Source organism: Grammomys surdaster, unplaced genomic scaffold, assembly GCF_004785775.1.
Source record: "Grammomys surdaster isolate TR1022 unplaced genomic scaffold, NIH_TR_1.0 126158, whole genome shotgun sequence".
Lineage (NCBI taxonomy): Eukaryota > Metazoa > Chordata > Mammalia > Rodentia > Muridae > Grammomys > Grammomys surdaster.
The window spans coordinates 1,858,759-1,873,718 of NW_021620966.1; the positions used below are offsets into that span (position 1 = coordinate 1,858,759).

The 14,960-nt window shown below is 53.3% G+C and overlaps 1 protein-coding gene and 1 pseudogene across 2 annotated transcripts; one reads left to right on the top strand and one right to left on the bottom strand.

The window, feature by feature from the left end:
* Positions 1-330: 330 nt before the first annotated feature.
* On the bottom strand, positions 331-12,003 carry Ampd2 (adenosine monophosphate deaminase 2). 2 transcript variants are annotated; one of them, XM_028757325.1, is made up of 18 exons: positions 11,565-12,003; positions 7,262-7,392; positions 6,890-7,020; positions 6,510-6,578; positions 6,307-6,418; positions 5,772-5,958; positions 5,361-5,502; positions 5,163-5,252; positions 4,798-4,927; positions 3,790-3,984; positions 3,572-3,703; positions 3,262-3,425; positions 2,866-2,992; positions 2,614-2,777; positions 2,239-2,359; positions 1,790-1,963; positions 1,507-1,617; positions 331-1,386 (listed from the first exon to the last, which is right to left on the bottom strand). In XM_028757325.1, the coding sequence occupies exons 1-18, from the start codon at positions 11,650-11,652 to the stop codon at positions 1,180-1,182; spliced, it is 2,475 nt and encodes an 824-aa protein (XP_028613158.1). In that variant the 5' UTR covers positions 11,653-12,003; the 3' UTR covers positions 331-1,179. The 2 variants fall into 2 exon arrangements, with proteins under 2 accessions (XP_028613158.1, XP_028613159.1); XM_028757326.1 differs by lacking the exon at positions 7,262-7,392 and having other exon boundaries at positions 11,565-11,726.
* Positions 11,891-13,177, top strand: LOC114612320 (annotated as a pseudogene).
* Positions 13,178-14,960: the final 1,783 nt, after the last annotated feature.

The window sequence follows — 14,960 nt, forward strand, 5'->3', positions numbered from 1 at the left end:
GCTGCACAGGAGGCACGCGGTGGGAACGTTGCCATCCTTCAAGCTGGTATCTCAAAAATGCACACCAAGGACCTGGAGCCTCATGACCCCTAAGAAGGGGCAAGCTGGATGAGGCTCTCTGGGATCTCCTCTCCTACAGACACCTCAGTCAGTGTGCAAACAATCCACGTCATCCGTGCCATGCGCCTCACAGGCTGCTGGCAGCATACACTATAATCCAATCACTCAGAGGCGTCGGCAGGATGGCCAGCCTATGTTACACAGCAGCCCACGCCATACTCCCCTCTGCCACACTTCCTCCCCCTCTGCCCACAGACACCTTCACATGCCTCATTAATTAAATAATCTTTTTATTTCTCATGCACTAGGAAAAATGGGTCATATGAAACACTGTTCTTCATAGCAAAGGCTTCGGTCTAGAACATAACACAAGAGGCTAGCTGGGAACTGGGTCTGGTCAAAGACCTGGACACCCCCAAAGGTGCTACCTCCAGGGCTAATGACAGTCCCAGCACCATCCAACTGCTGTAGCCTCCCACTGTAGACAGATCAGGGCAGCTGCCCCTCCCACAGGGCTACAAGGGACTGGTAACAAAGGAACATGTGGACTGGGGAGGAACAGGGGACTGCTGAGCAGTGACTCTGCAGGGGCAGTGGGCCAGTCCCTCAGGCCAGGCCTCCAGGGCCATGAGTGAGGCCAAGTCCTGCCCAGCACAGACCAGCCGGAACTTCAGAGGCTGAGCAGCCAGTGCCACAGCAGAGATACAATGAGCCCCTCCTGCCCCACGGCCACATAGACAAGAGGGAAACTCAACTTGAACTCTAACCAAAGCCTGGGTTCCCAGGGCTCAAGGGGCCAGCCCCATACAACCATCTCAAGCCCTCGTGGACACTGAAGACACCGTAGGACAGCCAGACTTCTGACAATTCTGGGACAGGTCACTAGCAGGGCCAGCTCTTAAATCTCAGCCATCAGGTACCACCTGAGCCAAGACAATAATGAAGCAGATTCCTGGACTTGCTTTCATTGAGGTGGCCCAGAGGCAAGACATGGTCAAAGACATGCAGGACAGAAACATAGCACGGAGACATGCAGAGAGCACATCAGGTGGGAGGGGTCTAATCACAGACACAATCAAGTCGGCTGAGATGGCGCAAGCACTGCACAGACCAGGTTCACTAAGGCCCTGGGCTCATGACAATGCCCACTTCTTCTGGGATGGTCTCCAGCATCTCACTTTGGACGGCCTGTGTGATAAGCGCCAGCTCCTGGCATAGGGTCTCATAGCGGTAGCCCACTCGGATGTCTGGCACATTGGTACGGCGGATATCATTGCCCTCAGGGCCCTCCTTGGTATAGTTGGGTCCCAGCCAGTGGCTTTTCACCTGCAGGGGTATAGGTAACAGGCAGAGATGCAGTAGATCCGAGTGTCATAGGGACAAGGTCAGGACCCCAAATGCAAAGGAAGGGAGAGAGGTGATGCCCAGCCCCAGGCAGTATCATACCTTGTGAGAGAAGCCACTCATGAGCACACTATTACGGGCCAGTTCACACATATCACAGGAGCTGAGCTTCCACACCTGGGTGGCGATGCTGTACTCTTCCATCAGGGGTTCCTGCACAGGCCAGGTTCCTTGAGGGAGGCATCAGGCCCCTGCAGTCCCTCCCTCCTTTAAAGACTTGGCTAACAGTTGCTAAGTTCCACCAGCAAGGGGGACAGCACCAACCCAGGGACACCTGGTATCCCCCAGACACTCGCCCTTGGCTGCCCCCTGGCCTGGGTCTGACCTTGGTGAAGTGGAACTGCAAGGGATCATCTGTGGACAGCGAGACCATGAGGCCGCGGGACAAGTACTCAGGTAGAGGGTTCCGGTGGTAGCTGAGGAACAGGCTGTTGTTGCTAAGTGGGGACATGGCAATGCCGATCTGAGCCAGGTAATACAGGTACTGCAGGACGGGGGCCTGGGCAGGAAGGAGGAATGGAGGACTTGTCAGGTGGCCTGAATGCTGGGGGGCAGGGGGGCATGCATGCTGGTTCTGGGGCTTAAGGGAAGGGAGGGTGGTCCAGGCTAGGTCTCACATAAGAATGATGAATCCTGGGCTGGGCTCCCCAACTAGAGGATGGGTGGGAAGAGCTAATTATACTGGGAAGGAGGAATCTGATCTCATGGCTGGGGGAGGGGGAGGATCAGGAAGGCACACAGCTGCATGTGGAGGCTGGGAGTGTAGACCCTGACCTTGCGCAGAAGCAGCCCGTGGGAGATGTTCTCGGCCAGCATGAAGGCTGATACCAGGTGGTGGATGGGCCCAGCCTCCCCGCAGTGAGGCCTCAGCACAAATGTATGGAAACCTCTCTGCCTGAGGGGTAGGAAAACAGGGTCAGCTCCAGAGCCTGGGCACCTGACCCCAGGCCCCACATCACTCGTATGTATGCACTCCAGTGAGTGACAGTGGGGAGCTAGGAGAGAAGACAGGGGCAGATCCTTGACGGGGAAGGATGGAAAAATTAAGTCTAAGGGCAGAGAAAGCCTGTCAGTCTGGGCAGGGGCAGTTGGTGTGTCAGGGAACTAATGATCTCAACTCAGGGTGTTCGACACCCCTGGGGTAGGCACCTGCGCAGATGGTTCAACATGGCCATGTTAGCGAAGGTGTAATACAGGTAGTAGGCATAGGGAGGGTTGTCCTCCTCCACCCAAGCTTCTGGGAGGGGACTCTCCAGGTTGAAGACATGGTTCTCTGGCTTGGACTCATCATCCACGCTGTCAAAACCATCCACCTGGCAAAGAGCTTATGGTCAGGCCTAGAGCCCCAGCTGGGCCCCAGCTGAGCCATCCTGCCCCCTCCCAGCCCACGCCACCGCTCACATGCTCCAGAAAGAGGTGCAGCTCCGGGTGGCTGGCAGGGTGCACAGTAGCCTCAAACAGAGGCAGAAAGATGTTCTCCAGCATCTCTTGGAAGTTGGCCAGCTGGCCCTTGGTGCGATACACATCACTGCAGGGAGACAGGACACAAACATATACAGGTCAGGGCCAGTTGCACCCCAAGAGTCAGAGCCGTCACGAGAAGCACCAGAGTTGGAGAGTAGGACATCCAGACAAACCAGGCTGGACAGACTGTGGGTTGGCCCAGGAGACCTCTCCTGGCACTCAAGAGTGCCTAGCTTGGTGACTGAAGGCTTGGCCATCCCAGTAGAGCAGGAGGCAGGCCCTGGCCCCTTGTACACAGCTACGGAGCTTCCTCCCACTCTAAGGGACACTCACAAGAGGCGGGGCACCTGCACCAGCCAGCGGACATTGGGAGAGTGCACTTTGTGGTTCACCGCCCAGCGTGCCAGCTTGTCCCACTCGTCCCTCGAACGCCCGTAGATGGAGAGGCGGAGCTCTGCATTCTGATATTTGCTCTCCTCCAGGTCTGACATGACCTCCTAGACACAGAAGCAATGACATCTAGATTCCTCCTTACCCTGTGTACCCATCATACATCTCACCAGGCCTCTCACCTCCCTCCTCCTTTCCCTTGAGCCCTCCTACACAGGAGCTCTAGCTCAGCAGGTGAGAATCGTCTCCATACCTTAATGATGTGAGCAAAGTACTTCCCAGAAATCTTGTTGTCGGTTTTAATGAAGATCTCTCGGAGGACAGACTCCCCGATAGGGTTGTATTTGGCATTGAATTTGTCAAATCGATGAAAGGTATTCCTGTCCTGGAGGACATGGGAAGGCCTAGGTCACCCTGGCCCTGGCCCTAGTGCCGACCAACATCCCAGCCCATCCATCCCATGGGACAGACCGCGTGCACATCCAGCGTGTCCACACTTAAGTCATAGGCAGTGAGGTTCATGCTCTCGAAGACTTCCCGCAGAGTCTGCTCACGGCCCTGCTCCACGTGCACGATCTCCTCCAGATGCCGCTTCATCGCCCGCTTGATGAAGCGCAGCAGATGCTTCTGGTTCATGCAGGACGAGGCATGGATGTGCGTGTCCACCTGCGGGAGAAAAAGGACTGCTGTGTCCCAGAAAGGGTAGGCCTTGGGACCGGGGAGATGGCTCAGCCATCATACAAACATGAGGACTGCAGTTGGGATCCACTGAGGCCACATAAAAGCTGTGTATACTTATACACAGCAGCCTGCCTATAATCTTACTATGAGGAAGGCAGAGGCAGGGGGTACAGAAGATAAACTGGCTGGCTACACTAACCAACAGCAAAGCCTGGGTTCAAGTCAGAAACGCTGCAAGATACCCAATGTCAGCTTTGGCCTCCTACTTCACATGTACACATGCATGCACAAGCACACACACGCACGCACACATGCACACACACAATGTGACCACATACTTGCAAACATGCACATATATACATATGCACACATATCATGCACAGACATACACAAATACAAAGTTTGGGAGAGACCGCTCAGTAGGTAAAGGCGCCTGCCACCAAGCCTGAGAAAGTCAAGCCCCAGGGCCCACAAGGTGGAAGAAGAGAAATGACTCCCGGCAAGTGCTCTTCTGTTTCCACTTGTCCACACCCACAGACACAAATTAATTAAAATTTAATAAAAATTTATTTTTTATTTTTAAACTTTATTTAAATTTTTATTACATTAAATGGCATTAATTACAAAAAATTACATTAAAATGGAATAAATTTTTCACTTTTAAAGGAAGGGTCCATGGCCCAAGTAGTAGGCGTAAAAGGACTCTCATACTAGATGCTGGGGGCATTGAGGGAAGGACAGCACAGTCTCTGGAGGAGAGAAGGAGGCCAGGACAGAGGCCATGAGCTGAGGGCCCACCTTACGGATATTATAGAAGTCCCGGTGCGGCACTTTCTTCTGAGCAGCGAGCTCCTTCATCTCATTGAGCAAAACGTGCATCTGGAATTTGGAGCTCAGGTACTGCAGCCGGCGGTAGCAGAATGACTTTCTGGCCAAGAGGAAAGAAGAAAGAAGCTCAGGTGAATGCTCCTGGCTTAGCAGAAGACAGGAACACACAGAACAAGGGCAGCCAAGAGGGCAGCCAACTAGGAGTAGGTGACCAGGGAGTGGCAGGAGACAAGGTGACAGTTGTCTGGGGCAGGGCAGGGCAGGGCAGGGCAGGGCAGGGCAGAGCAGGGCAGGGCAGGGCTGGAGATGAGCTGAATGGACAGGTAGAAACTTACATGGGACCATTGATAATCAGGGCCATCAGCACATTGACGTCAGCTACAAATTCCTGCAGGTCAGGGTACGGAAGCTCCACCTCTGGACAGCTAGCACACAGGAAGCTTGGGTGAGGAGAGCAAGCCAAGTCCTCCGGCCCCTCCCAAGCCAATACATTATTCCATATGGTGTCCCCCAACACACATGACCCCACATACTGCTCATCAGGATCCCTGCGGGTGTAGACATGCACCACACCACGCACCATGCGCAGACCCAGGCCCAGGTCCCCAGGCATGGTGCTTGGCTCACAGTGCTCATACGGGTGCTGCTCCAGCGCAGGGGGATGCACTGGGGCATCTGCAAAGAGGAGAGGAAGAATCAGGACTAGGGAGCTTCAAAGGCCAGCAGCTGCCCAGTCTACAGGCTCCATAAAGGGCAAAGTGTGCCAGAAGCCTCAAAAGAGTAGCTATGGTCCCCACCCTCCACCCTCCTGGATGTCAAGAAGCTAGAAAGAGCCTGGGGTCGAGGTGGGGGAGATGCAGACAGGGCAGAAGGGCCTAGGCTCCAAGCCTAGGACACTTGGACACTCAGGACAGTTGGGGTTGGAGAGGAATGGGAGCTCCCACCAGCAGACACAGGGGTATCAGGACTCTGCTCGTAGGTTCGAGTCTCCAGGGGCTTCTCAGCCAGCTGCTGCAGGTAACGGCGGGTAGTGGGACAGAAGCTCTGCAGTGATAGGGCCATGTACTTCTCCCGGATGAAAAGTGCCCGCACCACACTTTTGGCTGCATCTAAGAGGTCTGTGAATGGCACCTGAAGACGAGGACAAGCAGTCGGTGTCTCTGGTCTCTGTGCTCACTCATGTTCACACTTACCTCCTGCCTGTGGCCACACCCACACCTCACACTGCCCACCTCTAAAGGCCTCAAACCCGGGAACATCCAGCCTTCTCTGGTCCCAGCAAATCAGTAAGCCCACAACCTCTGTCACTCCAGGCACCAGAAAAAGAAAGGCTCTCCCAAGCTCCCACCAGTTCCCCAGGACAGAACCCTCTAGAACACATGGGTGGAAACCTAAGGCTTCTCCAGCTCCCACCAGTTCCCCAGGAGAGAACCCTCTAGAACACACAGGTGGAAACCTAAGGCTTCACTCCACACTCACCCCGCACTTCTCCTCCCCAGAGATGATGACCCGCTGAAATTCCCGTTCCAGTACCACATCGCGTTCCCAAAGACCCCTGTCACCCTGTCCCTCTCCTTGCTCCTTGTACAGCCTATCAGAAAGAGATAAAAACATGGATCGGAGACGGCCACGGTGCAGACCCATCCCCGTATCATCTGCGCATGCCCCTCAGCCCTCCTTACTGTAAGTCCGAGTCGCTGTCTGTCTTCAGGAAATCTTGCTTGGCCCGAAGCAGAATATCTGGCTCCAGCCTAGAGGTGGGAGGAGTAAGGTCTGGTAGAGCAAGGGCAGCGGCTGCAGCATTCAGGTCCCAGCACTGTGCCAGCTTCTGTCCACATACATATTGTCACATGTGGTCCACGGGCAGGCCTGTAGGCCCTGGGCTGTTCTCACCCCACTTCAGAGATGAGAAAACAACTCCAGAGGTAAGTTATCCAGTAGACTCGGAGCCTACGGGAAGATGGAACCTGCAGTAGCCTGGCTCCAAAGACTTGCTCTATGCTGCCTTCCAGGCAGACCTCAGAGAGACAACGGGACAGGGAAGGGGCGGCGGCAGGCTCACTTGACATCCTGGCTGATCTGGCGCTCCAGCCGCTGCCTCCGCTCCTCTAGCTGCTCGATGGGGCTTTCCTCTGGGAACTCGTAAGGGGCGCTACGGAGCTCACTCTCGGCCAGTGAGCGGCTGAACAACTCCTGGTACCGGTGAGGGAGAGGAGGAAAGATCAGGTGGCCTTCAAGCCCTCTGCCCCTGCCTTCCCCTGCAGAGCCTAGGCAAAGGGTGAGGGGCAGGAGCCAGGGTTCCCAGGAAAGGCTTAGCATCAGGGACGGTCAAGCACTGTGGCTGATAAGAGGATGTCCCAAGATGAGAGGGGACTGAGGTAGAGGGTAGAGCAACAGAGGTAGAGTTTGGGATGAGGAGGTATAAGGGTGCTACCTCAGCGATCTCCTTGCATTTGCCATCCATAGACGTGCGAAGGTCGAGCGGGAAGTGCTTGAGGCAGGGGGCAGTGCCTGGCAGGGATCGGGCAGACTGCAGTGGAGAGGCCCCCAGACCACTTCGAGCTTCTGCAGGGACAGTGGTGCCAAGGTCAAGCGGAGGAGGGACAGGGCCTGAATGCCTCTGAAAGCCAAGAGCCCCTTCCCACCCTTAGGCCAGACCCTATTAAAAGCCAGGACCTAGACACTGCACAGTACGGCTCCCAAGAATATCCACCCAAATCTACACAGACGCCCTTCACCACCCCAGGCTCAGGGGTGAAGTCCTGTGCCTGCCAGTGGAGCAAATGGATCCAGTCAACTCTACAATAAGAACTTGAGGTAGGAGTAGCTCACTCCCTTATTTCAGGAGAATTTATCTGTCTATGACTATTTTCCAAAAAGGGACATACATGTACACGTGTATATACACACATGCATGCGCATATGTACACACACACAGACACACACATACACACACATACACACACACACACACACACACACACACCAGGCACTCATCCAGGACTAGTGGCCACACTAAGGACCACCAACTTCTAGGGTACTAACCCAGGGTCAGAGTTACCCTTAACCTAACAGATCCTTCACTGAGATGGAACAGAACCACTGCCTGCTCTGAGACCTGCAAGGCACAGGCAAAGCACAGCAGCCACTGTGAAGCAACTCTGAGAAGCAACTCTCAAGAAAGAGGACCTGGTTGGCAAGGAACCCTGTCTCCCACTAGAGGCCTGTCCTCTCTCCAGGACCCTGGAGCTGCCAAGATGAGGACGGATCCTAGACTATCCATCCCACAACTGGCTGACCCTCCAAAGGGAGCTGCCACGGTCTGTGCCACTTGAGGCCTTAGGATCTAAGCTGGAGGCCTTGGGAAAGGGAGAATTGGAAGCCAAGGTTTTTTTTTTTTTTTCTATTCCAACAAGGGCAGACCTCTTCATGGGCCCTACCACAAGGCTAACACTGAAGGTCAGAAGCTGCTAGTCTCCTGGGCTGCCTAACCTTCTAGCCCACCAGGAAAGAACCTCCCAGTGTCAGCCTCTTCTTGCTAGAAGCTCTCCACAGACCGTTTGGTTCTTCTAGGCAGCTGCAGAAGACCCATCTCTCCAGAATCCTCTCCCCCACCTCCACTCTGGCTTAGAAACAGATGCAGAGGCTCTGTCTAGGCATTATGCCTTAAGGTCTCGGTACCCACTTCCTAGTACTCCATGTAGGGTCCCAACGCTGGACAAAGAGGGGTGCTTACCCTAGATCAGAACCCAGCTACCTACTTGCCTTGGTCCCTACTGGAACGCTACCTGCAGAGTTCAAGAGTGTTCTGGTCAGCAGCCCTGTGCCCCTTGCCTGCCTGTTTGCCTTGTAAAGCTGCAGCCAGTCCCCCAGGACAGCTCAGGGGCTGGCATGGACTGTACCAAGTGCAGCTATAAGTGGGGGAGACCCTGAGATGGCCACAAGTAGGGGGCTGGGAGAATTCAGGGGAGTTCAGAAATCCCGAGAAGGAGCAGGAGCTGAGAGATGAATGAGAACTCTAACAGGGCCTTAACCTCTTCCATGCCGGTGAGGCCATCCAGATCCAGGGTCTCAATAGGGAGAAACAAGACAAGCTGATGTGGCTAAGGCAGCCTGGCAGGGGAGGGGCCAAGTCTCCTTAAAACCACAGCCCTAGGGTACAGAAAGTGGTTACAGCCTGGCTGGCCAAAGGGTAAGAGGAGACACACAGAGGGAAACCAGCAATCCTCCTCTGAGCCCTGTAGCCTCAGGCCAGCTTCCCCTGCCCACCACTGTCTTTTGGGCCCAGACTATGGACTCTCCAAGAGTGACAAGGTCTTTGTTACACAGGAGCTGGCTGGTAGTTGGACCACTGGTCTAATGTGGACAGGAGCTAGTTACGGAGTCTTCCTAGCCCACGTGGGCAGAACTCTTCATGGCAGTTCCAAGGCTAATGTCAGGGTGAGGCCAGCTGTTCAGGAAGAGCACCTTGGAATATGGGAACCACATTTGGAAGACACAGAAGACTGCTTTTGTTTACTTGCTTGTCTTAACCTCTGGGCACAGGCTATCAGTGGGTGAGAAGTAGCCTCGTCCTCCCTGGCCCCAGCCCCAGGACTCAAAGGAGAATGGCCTACACGTGTTCTGTAAAGCTTGAGTTAGAGGCCTAAACCCACGGGTTTAATTCCTGCAATTAGGAATTCCTGAGACCCTCTAAACACCTCCCACATGGAAACCCTTCAGTGAGGATGGCGAGAGGGTCTCTGAGGCCAGTGCAGGGTCAGGGCTGATAAGAGGGAAAGAACACTGAAGAGAAAGGGAGTCTGTAAGGATGATGAGGAGATGCTACTTCTCCCTTACAAGAGAGCAGAATAGGAGGAAGAAGCAAAGGTCAACACCTATTCACCCAACCCAGGGTTCAGATCCTAGGCCAGGTGGTGGTGGCACAAACCTTTAATCCCAGCACTCAGTAGGCAGAGGCAGGGGCAGGTGGTTCTCCATGAGTTCCAAGTCAGCTTGGTCTACAGAGTGATTTCCAAGACAGCTAAGGCTATACAGAGAAACCCTGTCTCCAAAACACCAAACAAGAAGGAACCCAGAGCCTTCTTAAACACAGCTCCAGACCATGTGGGGGCTTTGTTTTCTGTCCTTTGCTTTACTGAGGTCTTGTGTAAGCCAGGGACGTCCTCTGATCCGGGGCTCCATCCTCATCCTTTTTATTTTTACTTCTAGGCAGGATCTTACTAAGTGTCTAAGCATGCCCAGAACTCATGATCCTCCTGCCTCAGCTTCCCAAATAGCTAATTACAGGTGTGCATCACTACACCAAGCCACCAATCACTTAAAAGCCCCTGAAGGCAGACCACAGAGCTGCAGAAATAAAGACAGAGCCCTCATTTGAAATCTTTCCTATCAGATAGCCCTGAACCTACACAGAAGAGCTTGGTGAGTAGGAAGGCTTCCAGCAGCCAGTCATCCTCCTAGTCGCTACATGACTGTAAAAGACTGTTAGGGACTCACCAGAGGCGACACAGGCCATCATCTCTAATCTCCCAGGCTAGGATCTAGCTCCCTGGCCCTGTGCCAAAATTTGGCATCTATGGTACCACATATACACATATACAAGCAAAAGCCAAAGGAGGACCACTCCATCAGCTCCAAGATTCTAGTACTTTGTCAATCATCTTGACTCAGAGCCTCCTCACTCATTATCAAGACTGCCTCAGTAGGCCTTGACCCCCCCCCAAGTACAAGATGCTCTCATGGTATAAGCACCTAAGAGTCTCTGGTTCAACATCAGAATAACCAGCACAGAGCTAGCCCCAAGGTACATATCTAGAAGACAGATCTGAGCACAGAGAATATGTCTCAGTACAGTACAAAGCCTAGACGGGCATATTCAGCAGTGTAAGAATAGGCTAGAGGAGTCCAGTCAGGGTGTAAATAAATAGGGCAGCTATAAAGGGTTAATAACACCCAATCAATCACCAAAAGGTCTTTCTTTCAGCATTAAACTTGAGAGCTACAGACACTCACATCCCTGGAAGCACAAACTCCAGTAGCTAAGTCCTCACCAGGATAGACCACAGACCAGCCGCAAATGGTGCAGAGATGCCCACTTAGGCCCAATAGGAAGTCAAACCAAAGGATGCAGCGTATACAGTCCACCAGCCTTCTCAAGGACTCCCCACTCTCCTCAAGAGACTCGCAACACAGACCAGGAACAAGCAAACAGGAAGGACACAGGCAACAGAGCCCTAGCTCTGGTGTGTGTGCTAGCAATGCATGACCCCATATGTCAGACCCCACCACCCCCACTCACCAGTGAGGGAGTTCTAGATCTAGGGTCTTGGAAAGAATAAGTAAAGGCAAGTATAGCCTGAGGCTGCCTGGTATAGGCACAGGCACCAATCAGAGTAGCCAGTCCGCAGTCAGTCCCACACCCTCCCCACTCCATTCACATACACTTCACACGCAGTCTTAGCATCTGCACAAGCAGACACGTGTGCACATACACCTCTTCTGTACCCACATCCACACCCACTCCTTGTTACGGAGGGCAGCATCCCTGACATGCAAACCTCAGGCACCCCCTCCCACCTCCCTCCCTGCGCCACCAAGCCAGCCAGTCAGCCCTGGAACCGAGGTCGAGAGGCATCATTGCAGAGAGGGTGCTGCAGAAAGGGGCCCTTCTCGGAGGCACTCAGTGGCCTGGTCAGGAGGAGGGGGAGCCCATGCCTGAAGCCAAGAACTCTCACCTGGAGCGGCAGCGGAAGCTTGCAGGCTGGTCCGCTTCTTAAAGGGATATTTGGTCTTGGGCTTGCCTGGGCCAGGATAGGATGCCATGGCTGGGGCCAAGGCGACAGCGGAGGAACCTCACCGGCTGGGGCCAAGCTCTCCCACATCCAACCCCTTCCTCCGCCCCGCCCCCAGCGGGAGTGACTGATGCAGGAAGCAGCGCCCTGCAGGCGGAAGAGGCCCTGGCCACGATTTCTGATGTTGTCTAGGCAACCTCGGGGAGTGGGGCCTCCATCCTGCCCCTTATCCCTCCGTTCCCACTCCAGTCTCTAGAGTGCCGTGTCTGATGGTGGCTAGGACTGGGGTAGAGGTGCAGAGAAAACAGACGGAGCAGCACCGGCTCTCGGCTCTTTACCACCCTCACCCCACATCGGGAACCCTCATCCCTTGCCAAAGCTTCAAGGCAAAGAAGCCAAAGGCAAAGAAGCCAAAGTCCAGGCTAGGCTGTTCCAGCCAGCCAGAGAGAAAAATAATAGGCAAGAATACCGCCTGAGTTTCTCCAAGCTCAAAACCCATTTCTTCCAGGGACGGAGCAAACGTACTCATGAAAACCCAGAGCCTCTGGGGCAGAGCCCCCCTCTTTTCTTCTCCATCTGACCCCTACTTTAGGGACAGCCCAGCTCTGGGAGGAGGCAGAACTGAGAATTCGAGCCCAGAAGGGAGGGGCCTGTCTTGGGAAAATTCCACTGACCGGCAGAAGCTGTCTCCTAGGAAGACAGGAAGAGTAGGAGGCAGGGTCTTGTCTGAGGTCGGTGGGAAAGACCCCAGCCTACTCTGACTTGTCCCTCTGCCTGCACACTCAAGGCCTGCTTTCCTGGACCCTTCTAGAGGCTGTTCACATCCCCTAGGTCTTGCAGGCATTGCCAAGACCCCCTATCCTCTTATCACCCAACCGAGGCACCTCTGCCTTGGAGTCCCTTTATCACCAAGACACGCGCCACACACTTACCTGAGGCCATACTGCCCGAGTCCCGAGTGGCACCAGAAAGGCAGCCTACGAAAGTCTGCACAGCGAGGAAACCCGACTGAGGAGGGGAGAGGGCCCCCACCGGGGCGAAGTCGCGCCACTGGCCCCTGCACCCGCACTGAGAAGCGGGATGGAAGACAGTTTTTCAAAATGGCCAGCTGGCCGGAGGCGGACTCCCGCCGACTTCAGCGGCCAGACTGACCTCAGGAGCCCCCGGAGTCGCGACCCCAAGCCCGCACTCAAGAGGAAACAGGCCACGTGCTCTCCAGAAAACCGGACCCGGAATTAGCCTACGGTTCTTTCACCACTTTCAGGGTATCAATTAGGGATCCGGCTCCCGTGGCCGGGCTACGGGGGAGTCACGCAACAGGTGCGACCCCGCCGAAACCTTCCGGGCTGCGCGCCAATCTCGCCAACCCCAGGCCCCGCCAAGTCCGCAGCCACGCCCCGTTCGGCCACGCCTCCGGGTTCCTGGCCACGCCCCCACCATTTTCCCTGTTCCCTTGCGCCACGTGGGCAACCTCCTGGCCAGAGTTGGCCTTGGCTTGGCCCTTTGGTCTTGGATGATTTCTGTGTGTCAGCTTCCTCATCAGTAAGATGGGATGAGGTAATGACAACACCTCATCCAAAGGAGTTACTGAGGACTGAAGGTAAATCCCCTTTGCACAATGCCTGGCACAAAGTCAGGTAGCTATAATTAGGGTCCCAGAATCCGTTTTAAGCAGAACTCCTGCCCCCTGAATTCTCCACATTCCCACCTGAGTCTATTTCCTTCTACCAGACATGGGTAGGCAGGGTGTACCCTTCAAAGCTGGTTCACCATCCCACGTTAGTTTCTGTGTTGAGGTTAGACTAGCCAGAATGCCTGGGTTCACATTCAGATATCTCCACCTACTTCCTGACTGATAGTGAACTTCTCTCTGGGTTTTACAGGTTAACTCTGGATCTTACACCAGCTCTGATGAAGATAAATGAGATAATTATAAGTGCTTTGAATTGTGCCTGGCCTGTAAGTTACTACCAATCAGTGTTCATGTAAGATTGCTTTGGCCTGGGATCCCTATTGCTGACTCATTGATTCTCCTTGTGGGTTAAGAGAAATTGGCCTCTTTGAATAGGGCAGACACCCTCTCAAACAAGCATTGCCGTCTCCCAGGGGCAGTCGTACCTACAGAAACCCTGTAAAGGAAAGTCTCCTCACTGAAAGTGATTACCTTTATGAGCAGCAAGTGGTCCCTTCCCTCTCCTCTCCTTGGAGAAGTTTGCTCCCTTACCCAGCTGCTCTAAAGTTGTCTATACAGCTGCTTTCAGGTCGCCCCACTATATCCTTCCCCTCTTCTCTCCACCAGGAACTCGGGGTCCTGATCCCTGTTCTCTATCTGCATCCGATGTGGCCTCTGGGGAGTCTCCTGTCCACTATACTAAAATAAACTTTAAAAATTATTCCCTTGGGCTGGGGGTGTGGGCTTAGTGGCAGTGTCCCTCTGCCTTACATGTGAGGGCAACCCCCAGAATTGCAAAAAAGATGAATACACAAATTTTAAAAACCCTACAAGTGGCCTCCATAAACTTGGGAGAACAGTGAGGAAAAGGGGGGGGGGGGGTACCAGCTCACAGAGAATCAGACTAAAATAGAACAAGGAGATACCTTATTTTTCAATGTTATGTTTAAATATCAAAACAGGAACCACTAAAAGCATAGTAAAAAGGTAAGGGTGTACTGAACTGCAACACGCATTATGTGGCCATAAATACTAATATAATCCAAGAACCGTTTAGCAAAATATCATCAAGTATCTCAGTAAGTTTCACTGTTTTGACCCAGTAATCCACTTCTAATGAGACTTTTTTAAAAACTCAAATATAATTGTATTAGAGTTTAAAGAGAAAGCCCCAGGGTATGCAAGTCATAACTCTTCAGCTAGAAAAGAAGAAGAAGCTAGAACATGTTTCTCACACACATTGAAAGAAAGAGAAAGAACAAAAGAAAAGGTTGTGCCTTTCTGGACCAGGGCTCAGGAAGGTGGGGGGACCCAGAGAACCTCATGTCAGCCTCTGGGGCTTTCCTCTGGGGATGGGAATCACAAATCTGTTCTTAATAAAAGGGTTGTCAGAAAAATATCCACAAAGTTGCTCAATATTGCAATGTTTACCACAGAAAATTTGGAAGCATAAAGACCCAACAACAGAGGAATGTTTAAATGAATGCAATGAAATACAACCATTAATATTGTTCTTGGAGAATTTCTTTAATGGTGTGAAATCCTTTTAACATAAAGTTAGGTGCAAGAAAGGATTGGAAGAACTACACAAACGGGGTGGTCCTAATCGTGTGATGTGTATGATTTACACAGAGGAGAAACATGCAACAGGTTACTGGAGAAATCAA